Here is a 21,166-nt window from a genome sequence, read left to right as displayed (position 1 = left end):
TGACAATAAAGATAATTAATTCTAAACAAAACACACACAAACACACACACACACACAAACATAGTAATAATTAATAGCTAAAATTATTCAAAAGCATTAGGAGACCGGAGAAAAATGTACCCTGGAACTAAAACAAATACAATGATTGACATGGGAATGTTAATTGGAGCGGGCCGATATTACTGTAGCTGCTACAGTGTAGCAGTACAACAAGGCAGCAGGTAACTCTGAGCAAGATGGATAGATTTGTGACACGGAAGAGAAAAGAGCCAGCAACATCACACACACAAGACAAGACAGAGGGGCCAAGTCAACCAAAAATCCAACCGAAAAGAAAATATGACGAAAGCTATCTTGGTCTCGGATTTACGGTTTCAGTGGTCGGTGCAGAGGAGAGACCGATGTGTGTTCTGTGTCTGAAGCCGTTAGCAGCAGACAGCATGAGACCAAACAAATTAAGAAGACACCTGGAGACAACACACCCCAGTCACGCTACCAAACCACTGGATTTCTTTAAAAGAAAACTGGCAGAATATCAACAGCAGGAGCAACGCATGGCAAAGGCTGCGTCAGTTAACTGCCAAGCACAAATGGCCTCATACAAAGTTGCATACAGAATCGCCCAATGCAAAAAGCCACATACAATTGCTGAGGAGCTGATCTTGCCCGCTGCTCTTGACATGGTGACAGCAATGATGGATGAGAAAAGCGCAGCCAAATTGAAAACTATCCCGCTTTCAAATGACACAATTGCGAGGCGTATATGTGACATGTCAGATGATCTTGAAGATCAACTGATACAAAACATAAAAGACACTCGTTTTGCATTGCAAGTGGATGAGGCTACCGACAGCAATAAGGACAGTTTGTTTATTTCATACGTCCGCTTCGTGAACAACGAGTCAATGTGCGAGGATTTGCTCTTTTGCAAATACGTAAAAAAGTGAGCCACAGCTGATGAGCTATTTAAGATCATGGACAGTTATTTTAAAGAACACGGTCTTAAATGGGAAAATTGTGTGGGTTTTTGCTCTGATGGCGCACAGACCATGGCAGGGAAAAGAAACGGGCTGCAGGCACTGATAAAGAAGGTTGCTCCAGATGCGCACTGGATGCACTGTGTCATTCACAGGGAAGCGCTTGCTCTGTTAAAACGAGGTTTTAACAGAGGTTGTGGGCATTGTTAATTTCATTAAAACCCGACCCCTGAAAGCGCGACTGCTCTCTGCAATTTGCGAGGAGATGGGAGCTGCTCACACATCCGTGCTGTTTCACAGCGAAGCAAGGTGGCTTGCTAGCAAAGTGTTGTCGCGCGTCTTTGAGCTGAGAGTTGAGATTCGGCTTTTTTTGGAGGAGGAGCGCATGTCCGAGGCTGCAAACAAATTCAGAGATGAACAATTTCTGTTGAAGCTGGCCTATCTCAGCGATGTTTTTTGCAAGCTGAATGACTCAAATCTTCAGCTACAAGGCAAAGACAAGAACCTACCTCACCTGGCAGATAAGATCACTGCGTTCTCCCGAAAACTCGAGGCATGGGGCAGACGCCTCGATCAGCAAAATGTAGAGGTCTTTTACCCCTTTTACACCAAGCTGGTTCCAGGGCTGGTTCTGGGCTAGAGCCAGACTTAGCACCAGTTCTTTGGTTTTACACAGCCTAAGCTCCGGCTCCTGACTCTCAAAACTGGTGCTACGCCAGCCCCTTTGAGCTGCTGGGCCAGCTCAAAGAACCAGTTACGTCGGGGGCTGGGGGCGGGGCTGGGGACGGTGTTACTGAACAACCAAAGCAGAATAAACGCGGAAGCGCGCCGTTTTTAAACAACGGAGCGTTGAAGACGGCGGTTAGCAGACTCTTTTATTATTACATCCATTTATTTAATAATGGATGTAAAACAGAAGCAACAGTGGTCTACGGTACAATCCATCAACAGTAACGTCTGCGGACTCCGTGCCCGCCGATGCAGCGGCTCCCAGCCCGCGGGGAAGCGTTCCAGCCCCGGGACGCTTGGACGCGAGGCTGCGGAGCCCGCCGATGCAGCGGCAGCTCCATCCATTTATTTAATAAAAAATCCTGGCCCGCGGGGACGCCTCCCAGCCCGCCGTTCTGGTTCCACGTTACACCAACGCAGAGCCTACGGCGTATGTTACGGAGGAGGAGAGGAGCTCCTGAGGAGAGGAGAGGAGAGCAGCTGCCGGCTCAAATTTCTTAACAGGCGTTATTTGGATAAACTGAGCCCAGGTTGGGGATCTTAAAGGTTACTTTACCTGAAAAAAATATTAAAACTTAATTAAACAGCTTTTGGCTCTCAGCTTCCTCATATGGTGTGACGATCGACGCAGAGCCTACGGCGTAGTTTACGCGGCGACGGGCGCCGTAAGCCGTACCCTACGCCGTAGGCTCTGCGTCGATTTAACGCAGAACCATAAATCAGCTCCGGAGCCGGCAGTCAGCCAGAAATTCATCATCTCCGAAAACATTGGGTCAAATTTCTTAACAGGCGTTATTTGGATAAACTGAGCCCAGGTTGGGGATCTTAAAGGTTATTTTACCTGAAAAAATATTAAAACTTAATAAAGTGCCATATTAACAGCGCTACAGCTGAAATTAAAACAGCTTTTGGCTCTCAGCTTCCTGATCAGGGTGGGGATGAAAACGAGGGGGCATGGTGACGTGATGACGTGGCTCTCTGGCCAGCTCCAGGCCAAAACCAGCTGTGTAGAAGCAAACGGTCCTTACTTAGAACCAACCGCAAACCGGCTCTAGCACCAGCACTAGCACCAGCCCTGGAACCAGCTTGGTGTAAAAGGGGTATTTAAGAACCTGAGTGAAGTTGCTGAAACAATTCACACTGGAGCCACCACAGTGATCCCCTGTATAAAGCAGCACATCTCTTCTCTGAGAGAAATGTTTCAGAAATACTTCCCGAACAACAGTCCTCAGTATGCCTGGGTTATGGATCCATTCAGTGCAGCAGGTTGGTATTTTAAGATTTTATTGATCATAATCAATCATATATTTTATTTATGTTGTATATACTTACTAACTGAAATATACAGATTTCTTCATGTTTATTATGAAATGAAAAATAAAGTAATACAATTTTTTTATTCTATCTGCAGTGCCTGCTGATTTGAGCCAACCTGAAGAGGACCAATTCATTGACATGACCTCTGATATCCCCTCATCGGACAGAAAGCTCTTAACATCCTTCTTCCCTTTGCAACTTCATATCTCTGCGAGATAGGCTTTTCAGCTGTAGCTTCTCTGAAAACAAAGCACAGATCCCAGCTCAACATTGAGCATGATTTGAGGGTGGCAGTTTCCAGCCTGCAACCCTGTTTTGAAAAGATGTGCAGGGCAAAACAGGCACACTGCAGCCACTAGTACTGTGTTGCAGGGAAAGTTATCTTGTTTATGTTTTAGTTTTTTGCACAGATTGCAAATTAAGTTGGCGCAACTGCACTTTTATTTTCTCTTTTTGAACTTTATGCAGTGCAAAACAGGCACACTGCAGCACTAATGCAGGGATAGTTCTCTTGTTTATGTTTTTGCAAATAAAGTTATTCTGTTGTTCTAATAAAGTTGTTCTCTTTTTGAACTTTGTGTTAATTGTCGTTTTTGATTTTGATTCAGTATCAAATATGACTGATATACTTGGTGCTAGTAATTTCAATACATTTAAAATAATTTCAAGTAATTCGTCAAGATTTCTGTTGGGGCGACGGAGGCAAGTGGGGCTTGAAAATCCCCACTTGTTCAAAGTGGGGAATGACGAAAAAAAGTTTGAGAACCACTGGGTTAATTCAACCTTTAAACTTGTTTTGTCACATGCTTGGCTAACAGAAGTCACAGCAGCCATTTCCTGATCTACTCAGGTTTTGGACTGTTCTGGTGACATCTGTCTACTGTAGTGTGATGGATTCAACACACGTTATCACTTCCACCCCATTGTCTACTGTTTACTCTTCATTGTCCTTATATGGTCATTTCCTGTCAAGTTTCTTAATAAAAGCATAATGCAGAAGGAGGATCTTTGGGAAGCATTTGCTGGGGGCTCTGCTACAGGGGCAACGCTCTGCCCCTGTAGCGTTGCTCTCCCCCTTCTGCAGAAGTGCGTTAAAAACCCATTCCAAGGTAGTCTCTGTGTCTTTCCTCGTTATGAATTTATGTAATGTTGATTTAGACCTAACAACTTCCTGATTTACAGTTTTAAATTGCGCATTGACGGAAAAGACTAAATGCATCAAAACGTGGTCAAAAATAAGATGGTAAGATTGCCGCCTTACTTTCAAATGAGTCCACGCGTCAGACAAACCGATGGGAAGGTGCATCTCTTTGGACGTAACACCACCAGCACGCGACTCCAGCCAACCATCAGCCATTTCAGTTCCTACAGAAGAAAACACAACCAGCACTTAATGACATGAAAATGTATTACAAGAGATCCAGCTGAAAGCAGGTTCCTCTTGTTTAGGTGTGACAACGGGTTTGGTTTGTGATTTTTCATATCCGAGCACCCCCTCGTTTTTTTTTTAGCTCTTGCAATTGATTCAGCTATTTCAGGGGTCGGCAACCCGCTTTAGCGCTGCCCTAGTGGCTCCTGGAGCTTTTCCAGCAACAGCTGCCACACCTTTTTTTTCCTTTTTTTCCTTTTTTTTTTCTTCTTTTTTTAATTTTTTCTCATTTTTTTCCTTCTTTTTTCCTTTTTTTCTCTTTTTTTCTTCCCCTTTCCTTTCTTTTTTTAATCCCGACATTTCGACTTTTTTCTCGACATTTCGACTTTTTTCTCAAGATTGTACTTCAACATTAATCTCGACATTTCGACTTTTTTCTCGACATTTCAGCTTTTTTCTCGAAGTGCATAATGAAAAAAAAAATCTTCCCCCAGTTCTAACTAATATAGAAACATGCAGCATGTGTTTCCTTCATTCTAAGGCTGATACAAGACTTTTCATTTTTTGCGGCTCCAGACATATTTGTTTTTTGTGTTTTTGGTCCAATATGGCTCTTTCGACATTTTGGGTTGCCGACCCCTGAGCTATTTTCTCTGAACACTGCGCGGTCTAACCTGGGAATCAACTTGCTGGGAAGAAAAGCATCTATCTGGAATATTTCCCACTTGTAAACCTGATTGCCTCCCTGAGAGCACTTCTGCTCGTCCTCTTTGGTTTTGTGTTAACTGGCCTGTGTGTTCCACACCAGCCAAGTACCCACACGTGTGCTTTCGTACAGGTCTGGACGTCTGCTGATGACCAGGTCATCGAGGGCCGATGATCCACCTACTGAAGCAGTAAGGAGATACTTCATACTGCCCACATCAGTTTTTTTCTTGTTTCATTTTTGTGAAAATAATTGCACAGAAGAAAAAAGTTGTTTGTTGTCCATCCGACACAGACCCACTGAAGTTTAGCGTTTTTTTATCAAGTGAAAGAGGAAGTACTGATCTTACTGCAATGGCATCTTTACAGGCCTTAACAACTTTACTTAAAAGGACCTATTATGAAAAACAGGTTTTCTCTTGCTTTAACATATATAAAGTGGTCTCCCTTAAGCCTGCCAACTCAGAGAAGGAGGAAAGCAACCAAATTCTGCAGTGTCTGTACAGTTACGTAACGATTTACAGAGGTTGGCCTCCGATGCGTGAAACCACGCCCACAACTATAAAACCGTGTAACTGCATGTGGGGTTCCTCAAGGGTCCATTCTCGGACCGCTTCTATTCAACATCTATATGCTACCCCTAGCTCAGATTATGGAACATCACATTTCCTACCATACTTATGCCGATGACACACAGCTCTATATTTCATTGTCACCACGTGACTACAGTCCCCTACTCTCATTGAGTAACTGTATTCACCAAATCAAAGAGTGGATGTGCCAGAATTTTCTCCAGCTATTTTACCTCTTATCATTTTATTTGTTATTTACTGTTTAATTGTGTACTGTTTACTGAAGCGTACTCTTAAATTAAATACTTGTGATTTTTTTTAAACGTTCAAAGTTACACTAGTGATGGATAAGTCCTGAATACAGGCATTGTGATGTAAAATTGTCAGATTGGTCTGATTCCCCGCACAAATCGGCACAGATTACTTTAGTAATCCTGTATTTGACCCGGTCTTTGTACGTTTTGACCGTATAGAAACATAATTCTTGCCATTGTAAGAATGAGATGTACCTGCTGTATTGCCCTTACTTTTTAACAACTTGTGCTTTTTATTAATTTACCTCTTTTCTTATCATTTTATTTCATTGTATTTGTTATTTACTGTTTAATTATGTCTTGCCGCTTTTAATGTTGATGTAAAGCACTTTGAATTACCTTGTGTTGAATTGTGCTATACAAATAAACTTGCCTTGCCTTCAAGATCTCATCGTATGCACGACTGATCTCAAAGTGAGTGATAGAGCAACAACCGATAGAAATTGGAAAATGTTTTTCCAGAAGGAAATAAAAGAGCATCACCTCGATCACTAAAACGTGATAACGATGGGTCTGAGCAGCTGCCAGTAAGCAACGGCTAATGCTCCACTACACAGCCATAAAACTTCTTATCAGCTTTATAAACAGTGGAGGGTTTTTTATTTCAGGTTGGTGGGTATCACTATAATGGCTTAACAAATGGGGAGAAACAAAAACTAAACGTACCAATGGAAAATTCCTGCCCCGTCAGGCTGCCACACTAAAAGACAAGTGGAGCGCTGCGAGCCTCCGGACACAAGACGACCAACAGACCGCCAGCAGTAAAGCTGGCTAGACTTTGTGTCATTCAAGTGGTCATAACAAACACATTTTACGCCTCATCACAATCTGGTAGACGAGGTGAGGTGATCTCGTGTCGATCTCTGAAGTCGTGGGCCTACGCATGAAAGCCAGTCCCTCCCTTTACCTCTCTTTAGGGGCACAGGGACCGGCAATACTAAAACAGCCACTTCAGCCTCCACGCATTCAAATAAACTTATCCATACTGGAATGGATGATGGGCATCTTTCAAGCAAGAAAAAGTTGAGATACTCTGGAGGAAATGTGGAGTTAAAGGAGCATGAGGCTCCTTTTAAGAAATGAGACTCTCTAGCGCCACCCTTCACCACGACGGCCGTCGGGGGTACTGCAGCCAACAGTGAAGCCGGCACGGGAGAACGGGGAGAACGCACATGCAGCGTCAATGACGTCACATCCGCAGGACAGCGCGGGAAACTCGGCCCCAGCACTGCAGCACATTTTGCAGCACACAGCCTGTTCAAGGCAACGGAGAGATACACTAGACTCGAGGATCATTCGTTTTGGTTTGGAACGCTTCATCTGACATTATTACTAGACAACTTAAAATGTTTACGAATTCTTTTCATAAATCCTGCCTCAAGCTCCTTTAAAACTTAGAACTTCAACGCAGACTGGGTATTTACTCCCTTCATCTCTATCTTATGGCCCTTTTCCACTAGTACCTACTCAGCTCGCTTCTACCCGCCACGCCCCCGTCTTGCGCTTTCCCACTATGGGCCAAGGCGGGTGGAGCCTCGCCAAGCAGATACTTTTCTGTAACCATTCTGCCGAGGTTCTAACCGGGCTGAGCCGGCACTATATCCGACGTCACCACCCTCCACGCCACTGATTGGTCGGGGGGCGGGACCGTCAGACGTTTGAATCAGGAAGCGGGAGTCAGCGTGAGAGCGACTCGCAGCGATTTTATTATACAGCGCAAACGTCTGTTTCATGATCCAACTCTGAGGTGCAGATGTTCATAAACCTGGTGGCTGAGGAGAGAATTAAAAAGGGATGTAGACGGGCGATAAGGAACGATCAGATCCACAGGAGCTCTGTTTTACTCTCAGCCGCTCGCGGCTCCAGTTGATTTCTGATCAGCGCCGACACGACCAAAGGGGTTGCGCAATCGAGTAGGTCACAGCAGCTTCACCCCAACCTGCCCACTGTTTTAACGCGGAACCATAATTTAGGCTTACGCGCGCGCATAAAACTCATTATATATATTAAAAAAATCTGAGTCCTTTTAGGGGCTCTGTAGAGTGGCCCGGTGTTGTGCCAAAAAGTGATTGCCTGCCAGAATCTGATTTCTTCTGATTTTTGGCCGCGGGAGCGCGCACAGCAGCCCGTTGAATAATAGCGCTAAAACGTCAGATTTTCAGATTATGAAGCTCAAGAATGCATATTTAGGCAGAAACAACTTTTCATTAATTGTATTTGGCCTTCAATCAATTTTTGGCAGGTGAAAATGCCTATTTTGTGTTGTAATGGTCCTTTAAAAGAGTTAAAAGCAACCCTGTGAGCTCTAGTGTTTATATTATGAAGCTCAAGAATGAGATCAAATCATATTTAGGTAGAAACAACCTTTCATTAACTGTATTTGGCCTTCAATCAATTTTTGGCAGGTCAAAAGACCCATTTTCAGGGGAGAAATCAGATTCTGGCAGGCAATCACTTTTTGGCTCTGGCCCCCCCCCCCCCCGGTCCCCGGCTCTCACCTCCTCCCCCGACCCCCCACGGGGGAGATCGAGCATCCACCGCCCACGTCGCTTCCTCCTCCGTCGTTGCGACCAAGCATGCAAAACAAACGGGCTTCTTACAAAATAATACAAAAAATAAATAAATAAACCAAAACAAAAAGGATTTTGGTTCCCAAACTGCGACAGTTAGTGGTGAAAGTGTCCGCCAGCAGGAACGCTGCCCCGGGGATGAAGCAGCGGTCCGCGGGGACGCCAGCTCCGGACCCGCATTCTGTTTCCAAACAGCCCTATTTATCCACGTTTTTACGGGATAAACCACGAGGTTTCCTTCGGTTCATATCCGTCTGGGTCGTCAGCAGTCCAGCCCCCGCCCGTAAACAGAACAGTCTCCAAACACCGTCCACCGTCAATGCCGGAATGATCAAACTACTCTCGGCGGCGGCGCCATCAGCCGCCAGCGCCGCTTCCGCTCCGCACTTTCACAATAAAAGCCTCTATTTGTTTGTTTTCAGTTTTCTCCATTATGTCAGAGTATTTGAAATGTATATGAGATCAGCCTAGCTCAGGGGTCGGCAACCCAAAATGTTGAAAGAGCCAAAAAAAGACCAAAAACACAAAAAACAAATATGTCTTGTATAAGCCTTAGAATGAAGGCAACATATGCTGCATGTTTCTACATTAGTAGATCTCAACGTCCAGTGAACAGTAAACAGGTGGAACAGAGAACAGAAGAGCCAGGGGTTACAGTGGATTATACAAAAACTTTGGAGAGGCTGCAAATATTCACAGTCTTAATCGCCTTTTGATTAGAAGAATCAATAAGTGATTTAAAATACATTTCCATTTCCTTCTGAAACACAAAGTTTTTTGTTAATGAATTTACTTTTATGTATACATTTTTTTTCAAAATAGATTTATTAAAAAGTAACATTTTTCTTCTTCTCTAGGACATTAAAGGAAACCAAACACAACATTTTCCCAAAGCAAAGAAAAATCTTCGGTGAGATGATCAATAATAAATCTACAGAGTTTTGACCAAAATGTTTTTGTGTAAGAACAATACCAAAACATATGTAAAACAGTTTCTGTATAAAGGTCACAAAATGAGCAGTTTGTATTAATGTTTTTTTTTTAATTTCTGCATATAATGACTGGCCGGGTAATACTTATGGATAATTATGAAGGAAACCTCCTTAACCTTGTTTACAATTAAACATTTATGAGGGAGCATCCACACTTTCTTCCAGTTAATATTTATGAATAGTTCTGTCATTAAAATGAATTACAGATGATAATGTCGTTAAGTGGAAGAAAACGGTAGTTTCTAGTGTCACCACAAGAGGGCGGTCTGTTCTCATCATCGCAACAACAGTCATCAAACTTTTTTTTTCACAATTCTTTATTTCAAATTGTCAACATACAGTAGTACATTACTTAGTGGTTTGGATGGATTTTTCTATTTTTAGAATATTGGATTGATTAGAGAATTTAGATTTGTGAATATGAAATTTTGCAAGTAACAAAATTAAATTGATGATGTCAAATTGATTTGCTTTGTTAGAGGTGTAAGAAAAGAATCCAAACAATACATTTTCATATGAAAGGGTCAGAGTCAATATGTTGTGAAATTAGTGAACACATATCTTGCCAAAAAATACATGAGATGGGACAAGACCAAAATAAATCACATAAGTCTTCTGCAGATAAGTTTACAAAATGAGCAAACCACATCAATGTCCTTTTTGTATCTTTGTAAAAATACCTTGCAAGGATAAAAACAATGAATCATTTTCAGAGTCACTTCTTTAATCTTATTTATAATAAGATATTTAGAGGGCAAACACCATATTTTCTTCCAGTTCAGATCTGAAGTGAAGTTATTCCAGTAAGAGACTACATTTGGACTACATTCTAGCAGAGACGTTCTATAAACGTGTATAGAGGATCTTTGATTCTAGTACTCTAATTTCGGTTGATTTCCTTTTCGAGGGCTCTGACGTCAGAGCCGCGTAAGCGTGACCTTCCCGGCTCTCCGTAGACAGTTTGAATCAACTTTATTGACAGCGGTGTGTGTTACGCTTATCCAACATGGGAGCTCGCATCGGGAGGATGGTGCGGAACTTTAACCTGGAGAACCGCACGTTCCGAGAGATTTCCAAGGAGAAGCCGACGGCGGCGCCTCGCCACGCCGCCGAGGCGCCGCCGCCCGCCGTCATGTCCGAGGGTGAGTGTCCGGCCGCCGGCGGGGGTTCGGGGGTCACTGCGGGGCTGACCTCCGAGCCTCCAGAAGCTTCCAGAAGCTTCCAGGAGCCTCCAGAACAAAGCCTGAGCAGCTCGTGTTTGTGTTGCAGTGAAGCAGAAGAACGAGCCGCTGCTGGGGCTCCTCAGGTCCGTGTACGTGGAGTCCACGGACCCGGCAGCCGCCGAGACAGAGGTCAGTGGGGGGCGAGGGGTCACGTGACTCCGGACCGGGGTCACGTGACATGTACAGATTCACATCTCTGTGGTTTACAGCAGTGGTCTCCAACCCTGGTCCTCAGGACCCCCTGTCCCGCATGTTCTAGATGTTTCCCTGCTTCATTGCACCCTGATACAAAGGACTTTGTCATTAAAGCAGCACTATGTAACTTTTCCAGCTTAATCTAATATTTCATCATCATCATTGTGATGGTACATCAACTTCCAACAGGTTTAATGAACCTCTGTCATGGTCTGAGGGGTCTGTATCACCTTCACTGGCACTATGTAACTTTGAGGAGCATGGTAGGAACCCTGCCACACTAAAAAACTACACATTTTTACGGCTTTGACTGCTTTACAGCATACGTCACTTCCCCCTCCTTCCCGATTTGTAGTCGAGACGAAAATGGGCGGGGCTTGGAGCGCAAAGCTCAGCAGAAGCTGGTAACCCGTTGCTGTGTTGTGGCTGCAGCAGCTCCGTCGGCTCGGTTGGATCGCGGCTGTAACGACCAAACATAACGTTCCTCAGTAAACCACAAACGAACACTCACACAGACCGGGGTCGGATCAAAACACGGGTTTTATTCCCACTTCTCCAGCTAAACGCAGTTGCTGGCCAGCTCTCTGTGGTGCGATTAACCCCAATCTTCAGATAAAACTAGTTTGTTGAGGAAAAGATATTAACTCTTATTTGTAGCTGCAGAGGAAAAAAATAATCTCACGAGGAAAACAAAAATATTGCTCACGCCACGGAGCCTCTTCAACATAATATAGCAGAAAAAAAAGAAAAGAGAAGTAAGTAATTTGTACTATTATACAAATTTATTGAAACACATGGCGAGTCAAACATTTACCAAAGCAGCTGCCAAACACTCCTAAACAAGGAAGCCAGAGACGTGGGTTGTGCAGAACTGCGGCAGTAAATCCTTACTAAAGGGTGCAGCTCCGACGAGGAGCTCCACTCTTTAGTAGGGATTTCATATGGATCCAGACCGTTAATAATCATTATTTTCTCCATATACCGCTCCCTGGCTTCCTTGTTTAAGGTATCCCGGTAAATTCCAGTTCCTTTCCAGCAGTTTAACATCTTTTTTTTTGCGTTCCGTCTGTTCACTTGGTGAAACAGAAAAGTAGTTTTGAAAGTCCGTCCCGTCTTCATTCACTATCAAAACAAATGCAGCGACGGGACAGGAGTTTTCCGGCAGTACGCGCTGGTGCTCATGGGAAATGTAGTGTTCTTTCTGGTAAAGCACTACCGCTTTTGTCCAAAGGAGCCAAACTCAACAAAAGCTGAAAGTTACATTGTGCTGCTTTAACAGACTTGTACAGACCTGGATGACAAGCTGATGACGACCATTAATTAGATTCAGGTGTGATGATGCAAGGAATCAATCAACCTTTATTTGAATTCGGAGAAATCATTGAGAGCAAACCCTCATTTACAATAATGCCGAATGTACAACAACCATATAAAAAAGAATAATACAAAAAAAATTAAAGAGGAAATATTAAAAACAATTACCAACATGAGTAAAATGGTCAGCAATCAAGGATTTGAATTGACCAAGCTGCACAAGCGTTTCCAACTTCAATGCATGTTGTAAAATGTTCCAACTGTGAGCCGCGCAGTAGCTAAATTAGGGGTGGGGCGATACGGGTAACTCGCGATTCAATACTGTGGCGATATGTGGCCCACGATAACAATAATATCACGATATATGTGACTGAAAAAGAAAAAATACCCATAACAAGGAAAACGTCTGTAGTTATGCATTTATTCAATGCCAAAACTTCATACAATGTACAAAGAAAGTGCATTTGCATAGAACCTCACTGCCTCCTAGGGTTGTAAATGTAAACACTGAACAGCCGGACACATTAAAGTGCATGAACAATAGTGCTGTGAAATCCATTATGTGTGTTGTAATAAAATATCGATATTTGCCGTCAGTTTATCGATTAATTATTGCGAAAGAGCGCAACTTTTTTTTTTTTTTTTTATTTATTTTTTTCCCCCTTCTTTCCCCACCACTAAGCTAAATGCAGTTTTTCCAAATTCAGTCCGTGGACATGACACTTCCAGCATGAGAAAATCAGAGGAGCGGGTTGAGTATCTACCATTCTGCCGCCTCAGTAAGGAGCTAAGGTAATGAGGAAGTCTTCCAATTAGAGCTTTATAAACAAAGAGAAACCAACGCCTATCACGCCTGACAGGAAGGGGAGTCCACCCAAGTTTTTCATATAAGATGCAGTGATGAGTAGAATAACTGTCACCAGTGATGAATCTCAGAGCTGAGTGATAAACAGTATCAAGTCATTTTAGGGTGGAAACAGATGCCTGTTGATAAATAACATCACCGTAATCCAGAACTGACAGGAAGATCTGCCTCAATAACCTGCTTTCTGCAGGAAAGAGGAACATTTTCTCTGTATTTATAAAAATACCCAATTTTCTGACGCTGCTTTGGAACAAGTAGGAAACATCTAAAACATGCAGGACAGGGTTGGAGACCACTGGCTTACATTGTAACTAGACTAGGTAAAAACACAGCTGTAGAGTGATGAGGGTGAAAAATAAAAACGTAATAAAGCTAACTGGTAGTTGTCAATTTTAGCTCTGTAGTCATTGATGGATAAAACATCAACTGGTGCCTAATGTGCTCCAATACAGCAGGTCTAGTAATTTTGTTTTAAACACTGCCAAAACTCAAAATCTTATCAAGACTTTAACTTAAAACTTAACTAGAACTTAAAATGTGCTTGACACAAAAGAAAGTTCAATTGAAACACGTGGGAAAAACACCTAACCTTTTAAGTTATGTCTGATATCAGGTGTAATGGCATTTTTAGGTTAGAAATAAGAACATTTCTTGGTAAGATCCTTAGTTTTTTGAGTGAAGGCAGTGAATTTGGTCAACTGGTGTAAGTTCAGGGTTTTTAAATGCACAGCCATGAACCTACTGTATTATCTAATTTACCGTATTGGCCCGAATATAAGACGGTGTTTTTTGCATTGAAATAAGACTGAAAAAGTGGGGGTCGTCTTCCATTCGGGGTCTAGACATCATACTCATTCACAACACTAGATGGTGCCAGATATCTTTAAAGCGAATGCTGAACTTAACTCCCCAGGCCAAAGCGAACCCCTGTCACGAAGAAGAAAAATAAAAAATAGCACTAAGAAAGAAAAGATAAGAAAATAAGAGAAGAGATAATAGAAAATGGAGAAACGAGAAAAGTGGGTGGAAGTTCGGCAGGTTAACCGGCAGCTGAGGAGAAGTTATGATGCAAACTTCAAGATGATGATTTGAATGAGGCAAAAAATAACATGCTTTTTCTCTCGAATATATTGTTATAATCATTTGTTTCAGATGTACTGTAATTATTTTTTGTATGAAAATTGAATTTGGTGTTCAAAAAGTCTTTTTTCGAACTTGAGTCTTGAAAAAGAGGGGGACGTCTTATATTCGGGCCAATATGGTAGTCATAGTAATGTCAATTAACATCTAACATCTTATGTATATTTTAGTGATGCACCGAAATAAAAATTTGTGGCCGAAACCGAAAATAACAATAAACACTTGGCCGAATACCGAACATGGTTCTTCAGCAGTTTTTCATTTATTTTGCCAATTTTTTCACCATTGCATAAATCAAATACATTTGATTTAGGCATGCTTTTCAAAGAAAAAAATCTTTTACAAAATTACAAGGTAGAAAATATTTATTGAACATAAAAAAATGAATTTTTTTATTTCCCAGCATTATGTTGTTTTGGTTCCACCTCCTGGTGAATGTTAGGTAAAATTCTTATGGGGTTAGTTTTTGGTTGGCCAACGATTTATGTAGTGCGCAACATTACGGGACGGAGCGGCCAGTCTATTTCCTTATTTTACAACGCCGTTATTAATTGTTCGTTTTTTTTCCCCACTTATTCCACCGAACACCGAAAGTGTTTTTTTGCCATTTTCGGCCGAACAATTTCGGTTACCGAACAATCGGTGCATCACTAGTATATTTATAATTGCTCTTTAACTAAACAAAAATATGTTTTATCCGATGAATCGATGTAATTTTCAGTAGAATACTGTATTACTAAAATATTGGATAGCTGCAGCCTTAAACTAGACTGGAGTGTTGGTTGGATGTTTCCCCACAGGCGTCGGCGCAGGAGCCCGGGGTCCAGGCCGTGGAGCGGAGGCCCCTCAAGTACAACTTCCCCGGGCCAATGATGGGCCTGACGGAGCTCACAGACGTCCCCAAGGGCAAGCTGACCGTGGCCGAGGCCCTGAAGGCCCTGGGCGGCCACCACCACCAGCCCCACACCTGGACGCCGGAGAAGATCGCACAGGAATACTCTCTGGACTTGAAGGACACCCAAGCTGCTCTCAAATATTTCATCCCTTTCAGGGTCGAGATCATACCACCCAAGTCTAAAACAGCCAAGCAGATAACGGACTCTTAGGGCCGTCTTCCTCGTGACTGTAGCCAAACGGAGAAACTATTACCTCATTTATTTATGTGCATAGGTGGGAGGTTTTCAGTGAGCAGCGTGGGGTTCATGCTCAAATAACAGATCAAAACATGCATCACTATCTTATTACCCTGTTAGTTGTTTCCCAGATTAAAACATAATTCATAATATTTCATCTGGATCGGGGGTCGGCAACCCGCGGCTCTAGAGCCACTAGGGCGGCTCTAGAGCCACTAGGGCGGCTCTAGAGCTCCTGGAGCTTTTTCAAAAATGTCCTTTTTTTCTTCTTTTTTTTCCTTTTTTCTTCTTTTTTTTCCTTTTTTCTCTTTTTTTCTTCCTTTTTCCTTTCCTTTTTAATCTCGACATTTTGACTTTTTTCTTGACATTTCGACTTTTTTCTCGAGATTGTACTTCAACATTAATCTCAACATTTCGACTTTTTTCTCAACTTTTCGACTTTTTTCTCAAGATTGTACTTTAACATTAATTTTGACATTTCGACTTTTTTCTCGAAATTTCAACTTTTTTCTCGAAATTTCGACTGTTTTCTCGAAGTGCATCATGAAAAAAAAAATATCTTCCCCCAGTTATAACTAATATGGATACATGCATGTGTTTCCTTCATTCTAAGGCTTATACAAGACTTTTCATTTTTTGCGGCTCCAGACATATTTGTTTTTTGTGTTTTTGGTCCAATATGGCTCTTTCAACATTTTGGGTTGCCGACCGCTGATCTGGATCCATCCATCCATCCATCTTCTGTGTGTCCAGGTCTGCCCCGGTTAACCTGGAAGTTAAGGAAAATGAAGTCAGTAGTCCAAAAGACAAGGAATCAGGGAAACCTTTTAGGGAACAGCTAAGAAAATGTACCTATTTGTGTTTGTTCTGAGTCCTGATCCCACCCCGAGGTGCCACCTCTTCTTCTTCTCCTCCGTGTAATACTGTACTATTTGAAGGTGGAAAAAACGGCTGTTCAGGTTTCTGACTGAATGAACTTAGAAAGGTGCTAACTTACAAACTTGTAAAATCAGTTTTTACAAACTCAGAATTTCTAACTTTGCAAACATGCAAACTTGTTACTTGAACTTGCAAAATTCTGAGTTTTTTCACACCCTTGGAAACTCTGACTTCAGCTCAAAAATCATGAACTTCTTCCTAGACTTGCAGATCTGCCAGAAAGTCCCTCCATATCACAACGAAGCGTTTCTAGCTGCAGCACAGGGTGTTCCCTCAAGGCTCCGGTCAGAGGAAAGCGTGGAAGGAACCTGGAGCCGGAGGACTGCCGTGTTTCAGGCCGTCTTAACTCTCCGTATCTCTGTGCACCGGAAGACCTACTTCTGTGGGATCTAGAAAGTCATTTTTCCCCTTCTCTCAGTTGAATCGTCCTGGGGATAGTTTTTTTTTTTTTTTCTTCCTTTCGGTTTCTCTTCCACCGTCGGGCCGTGAGGCGTTTCAGTAGCAGGAGGCAGACGGCTGTTCTGATCCATGATCCCACATAGTCCAGGGGCCAGAGCCCAAAATCTCACTGGTCAGTACCACTCAAGGTGACCAAACTTGCTTATAATTTTTTTAAATATCTATGTCTGTATATGATATTCTGGTATAAAACCTTCCTGAGTGGCAGCTGGATCAGAGTTATCAGCTCATGAAGTTAAAACCCCCTTCAGAAAATGACATTTTAGATGCTGCTGCATATCCTGGTTTAGACTCATGTACAGGAAATCTGTCAATGTTTCACAATATTGTCTTTGGTATCATTTTAAAGGGGACCTTTAAAGCATTCATTCAAGCTAAGATGTGATACATTTCCTGAATCCTTATGGTCCTGTGAGTATTCCAGTTTCTGTATTTTGTGTCTCTGTTGTTCCTAGATGACACAGGCCTAAAATATAGTATATCATTTAGGCGATAATCGTGTAAAAATGTGAGTTTAAAGAGCTGCAGTGACGTCTATGTTGGTCAGAAAGATTCACATCTTAGCTTGAATGAATGCTTAAAATGATACCAAAGACAATATAGTGAAACATTAACAGATTTCCTGCACATGAGTCTAAACCAGGATATGCAGCAGCATCTAAAATGTAATTTTCTGAACTTCATGAACTGATAACTATGATCCAGCTGCCACTCAGGAAGGGTTATCATAGCAAAATATCATTTACAGACATAGATATTTTCAAAAATAATAAGCAAGTTTGGTCACCTTGAGTGGTGCTGATATCTGGCCTGGAACATGGACTAACAGGCCAGGTGGTCGTCTTTACGTCAAGCTTCCTGCAAACTCCTCCTGGACTTGGTTTGGAGACGCGTGCACTGAAAGCTCCAGCGTTTTACGCTTTATGCCGCTTTACATTTTCACTCTAAATGTTTGGTTGTTTTTTTTAAATGTACTCAAACTGTGACAGTAAGAGTTCTGCAGGTTGATTAGTGTCATGCTCTTGAGTTCAGTTTGATTCATGCTCCAGGGAGGAGACGAAGTATTCATGTATGGAATGATGTCTGTGAAGTTCCTTCTTATTTCTGCGTAACGCACACAGATCATTAATAAGTGAAAGCAAACAGTGAAATACGTGTTTATATCCACGGAGAAATATTTAAGTAACTCCGCTGTCTGAGGACTCGGGTGATTCAGCTTTTCTCTGCAGGTCACATGGTTTATGTTTGATTGAATGCTCTTGTGGCGGAATTAAAGGGGGACCAAGTTCAGGGATGTGTCTGAGCTGTGGGGAACGTGTTCACTTGGCTGCAAATACGCACACATTGTTGAAATAAACTGATCGTGTCTTCCATATGTCTCGTATCCCTTTTTTAGAATCTAACTTGCCGTTTACTCACACGGAGCTTATTGTTGTGAGAGAAGTATCATTGATGAAAACTAAACGTTGCGAGAAATTCAAAAGATTCAGGATGAACTAAGTTATAAACTGGAAGGTGCTGCTGCATCCCCAGCCACTTACTGTTCGTTTTTCTATACATTCATTAAAGTGTAAAAAAAACAATGGACGCAAGCGTTGATGAAATGAGAATATACCAGTGAATTGAGAGGCTTAGGCCCTGTCCCAATACTCCCACTACCCCTACTTTTCATCCCTACCCCTTAATTTTGCGCGTTCCCGTGATGGTAGTGGTGTCCCAATTCCTCTTTTCACCTAGGGGGAGTGGAGAAAACGAGTGTAGTGGCTAGGAATCTGTCCCTACGGATCGAGGGATTTCCAATCCTCACTAATTGATCTAGGGACAGAAAAATTTCCCAGAATGCTTGTCGTCGTCATTTGCAGACTGAATAAAAAAAAAAAACATGGCGGACATTTCTTATTTTTTAGTGAATAAAATCAATATTTTGAGTTAGTTTCTGCATAAAAATGTGTTTTGATTACATTTCTAGCGAGAAGTATATATTTTACTTTCATAATATTCACTCAGTGAATGTACATAATCACTCATTTGCCCGTTGTTGCGAAGTCTTTTTCAAACCTCGCCAGAATAAAGGCTGATTTATGGTTCTGCGTTACACCAACGCAGAGCCTACGGTGTAGGTTACGCGGCGACACGCGCCGTACGACGTACCCTACGCCGTAGGCTCTGCGTCGATTTAACGCGGCACCATAAATCAGCTCTAGAGCCGGCAGTCAGAAATCCTGAAATCTTTGGAGCAAATTTCTTAACAGGTGTAGCTACAACTGTTAGATTTCATCTATTAAACCAACATTTATCTTCCTTAATGATTTATTTCAGCCAGCGGTAATTCTCCACAGAGCTGCAGGTTGACCCGGCCGTGAGCTGCTGCTGCTGCTGCTGCTGCTGCTGCTGCTGCTGCTGCTGCTGCTGCTGCTGCTGCTGCTGCTGCTGCTGCTGCTGCTGCGCCCCGGTCTCATCATCTCCGAAAACATCGGATCAAATTTCTTAACAGGCGTTATTTGGATAAACTGAGCCCAGGTTGGGGATCTTAACGGTTACTTTTACGCCTGAAAAAATATTAAAACTTAATAAAGTGCCATATTAACAGCGCTACAGCTGAAATTAAAACAGCTTTTGGCTCTCAGCTTTCTGATTAGTGGTGGTGCTGAAAAGTAGGGGTAGTGGGAGTATTGGCACAGGGCCCTGGGAAGATTTCAAGTGCCCTAAAATCTGTGACTTCTTTTTTAGGGGTAGTGGTAGAAAGTAGGGGGTGTATTGGGATTGGGCATTAGATGAGGTCTGAGTTCCGGTTGAGGAGCTGTATTTGTCTGCGGTGTGATAAAAGTGCAGCATCTCATCTTACTCAACTTCTTTTTTTTGTTTATTTGGAAACGCACCGTTGAGAAAAGTCATCCCACGAATGCAGACTATGTGGAACGTGTTCAGAAACCAGAACGCTCTTGTGCCTGATCAGTTTCCCAATGAAAGCGGCTGTGCTGCGTTGAACAGGGCAAGAACACAGAGCCAGATTGTCCCACTTTGATTTCCAAGAAGAAAAACAGTCATTCTGACTGTCATTTAGAAAATCTCACTAGTTCATTGTTTGACTTTACAGTGAAGAACTAAACTGTGCTCAGCTCGCTGAGTACAATAGATACGGGAGAGTGTTAGGGCCAGGCAGAAGAAAAATTAAAATATTTTAGAGGAGGAAGATTTTTTTCTTCATTATGCACTTTGATAAAAAAGTCGAAATGTTGAGAAAAAAGTCGAAAAATCAAGATTAATGTTGAAGTACAATTTCGAGAAAAAAGTCGAAATGGCGAGAATAATGTTGAAATACAATTTCAAGAATAAAGTCGAAATTTCGCCTTTTTTCCTCAACATTTCAACTTTATTTACGAAATTTTGACTTTTTTCTCAACATTTTGACTTTTTTCTCGAAATTGTACTTCAACATTATTCTGGAAATTTTGACTTTTTTCTCAACATTTCAACTTTATTCACGAAATTTTGACTTTTTTCTCAACATTTCGACTTTTTTCTCGAAATTGTACTTCAACATTAATCTCGACATTTTGACTTTTTCCTCGACATTTTGACTTTTTTCTCGACATTTCCATTTTTTCTCGAAGGGCATAATGAAAAAAAATCTTCCTCCTCTAAAATATTATTTTTATTTTTCTCCTGCCTGGCCCTAATACTCTTCCATAAATAGGAGACAGGTCATGGTTCAGATACTGAACCCTGAAGCTGACCTTGTGACCTTGGGGGGATACATTTCTTTATTTTCTGTAATGCAATTAAAAAAACAAAAATGTCATACATTCTGGATTCATTACAAATCAACTGAAATATTGCAAGCCTTTTATTATTTTAATATTGCTGATTATGGCTTACATCTTAAGATTAAGATTCCCAGAATATTCAAATTTTTGGAGATAGTATATTTGAGTTTTCTTAAGCTGTAAGCCATGATCAATAATATTAAAATAATAAAAGGCTTGCAATATTTCAGTTGATTTGTAATGAATCCAGAATGTATGACATTTTTGCATTACAGAAAATAAAGGACTTTATCACAATATTTTAATTTTCATATATATATATGCCGATTTCTCTACATAAATATACACAAATCTACCGATTCACTCAATAGTGTTATCTGCAGGCCCCCAAAAACCCGCTAAACCATATTTTCAGTATTCCAGTTATTTTATTGTCTGAAAAATGGTTCAAATATGTTATTTTGTTACTTGAAAATTTTAAAATATGTTTTGTTGATGAGAAAATATGTTTCTCTATTTTTCTTATTTTTGTGAGGGGGATATATATTGTTTTTCGGCACTACCTTGTTCTCTATAGCTGATATAA

At 41.7% G+C, this 21,166-nt stretch overlaps 2 protein-coding genes across 2 annotated transcripts in view; one reads left to right on the top strand and one right to left on the bottom strand.

Moving 5' to 3' along the window:
• The window catches only part of gpr63 (G protein-coupled receptor 63), a 32,695-nt gene extending 23,797 nt beyond the window's left edge, over positions 1–8,898 (bottom strand). Inside the window, exons 1-2 of the mRNA XM_061747087.1 lie at positions 8,482–8,898; positions 4,285–4,388 (exon numbers count right to left, since the gene is read on the bottom strand). The gene's annotated coding sequence lies outside the window, so the exon portion shown is untranslated. The remainder of the gene's footprint in view (positions 1–4,284; positions 4,389–8,481) is intronic.
• Positions 8,899–10,542: 1,644 nt separating this feature from the next.
• On the top strand, positions 10,543–18,176 carry ndufaf4 (NADH:ubiquinone oxidoreductase complex assembly factor 4). The gene is made up of 3 exons (XM_061707090.1): positions 10,543–10,687; positions 10,815–10,897; positions 15,083–18,176. The coding sequence occupies exons 1-3, from the start codon at positions 10,552–10,554 to the stop codon at positions 15,386–15,388; spliced, it is 525 nt and encodes a 174-aa protein (XP_061563074.1). The 5' UTR covers positions 10,543–10,551; the 3' UTR covers positions 15,389–18,176.
• The last annotated feature ends 2,990 nt before the right edge of the window (positions 18,177–21,166 follow it).

Source organism: Cololabis saira, chromosome 18 (assembly GCF_033807715.1).
Source record: "Cololabis saira isolate AMF1-May2022 chromosome 18, fColSai1.1, whole genome shotgun sequence".
Taxonomy (NCBI): Eukaryota; Metazoa; Chordata; class Actinopteri; order Beloniformes; family Belonidae; genus Cololabis; species Cololabis saira.
This window is presented reverse-complemented; position numbering and strand designations above follow the sequence as displayed.

What these genes read in the sequence shown, in the direction of transcription:
- ndufaf4 (XM_061707090.1), top strand. Translation starts at nt 10,552, where the DNA reads ATGGGAGCTCGCATCGGGAGGATGGTGCGGAACTTTAACCTGGAGAAC. An exon ending in GCCCGCCGTCATGTCCGAGG is followed by an intron (nt 10,688 to 10,814) that starts GTGAGTGTCCGG and finishes TTTGTGTTGCAG; the next exon opens with TGAAGCAGAAGAACGAGCCG. An exon ending in CGGCAGCCGCCGAGACAGAG is followed by an intron (nt 10,898 to 15,082) that starts GTCAGTGGGGGG and finishes GTTTCCCCACAG; the next exon opens with GCGTCGGCGCAGGAGCCCGG.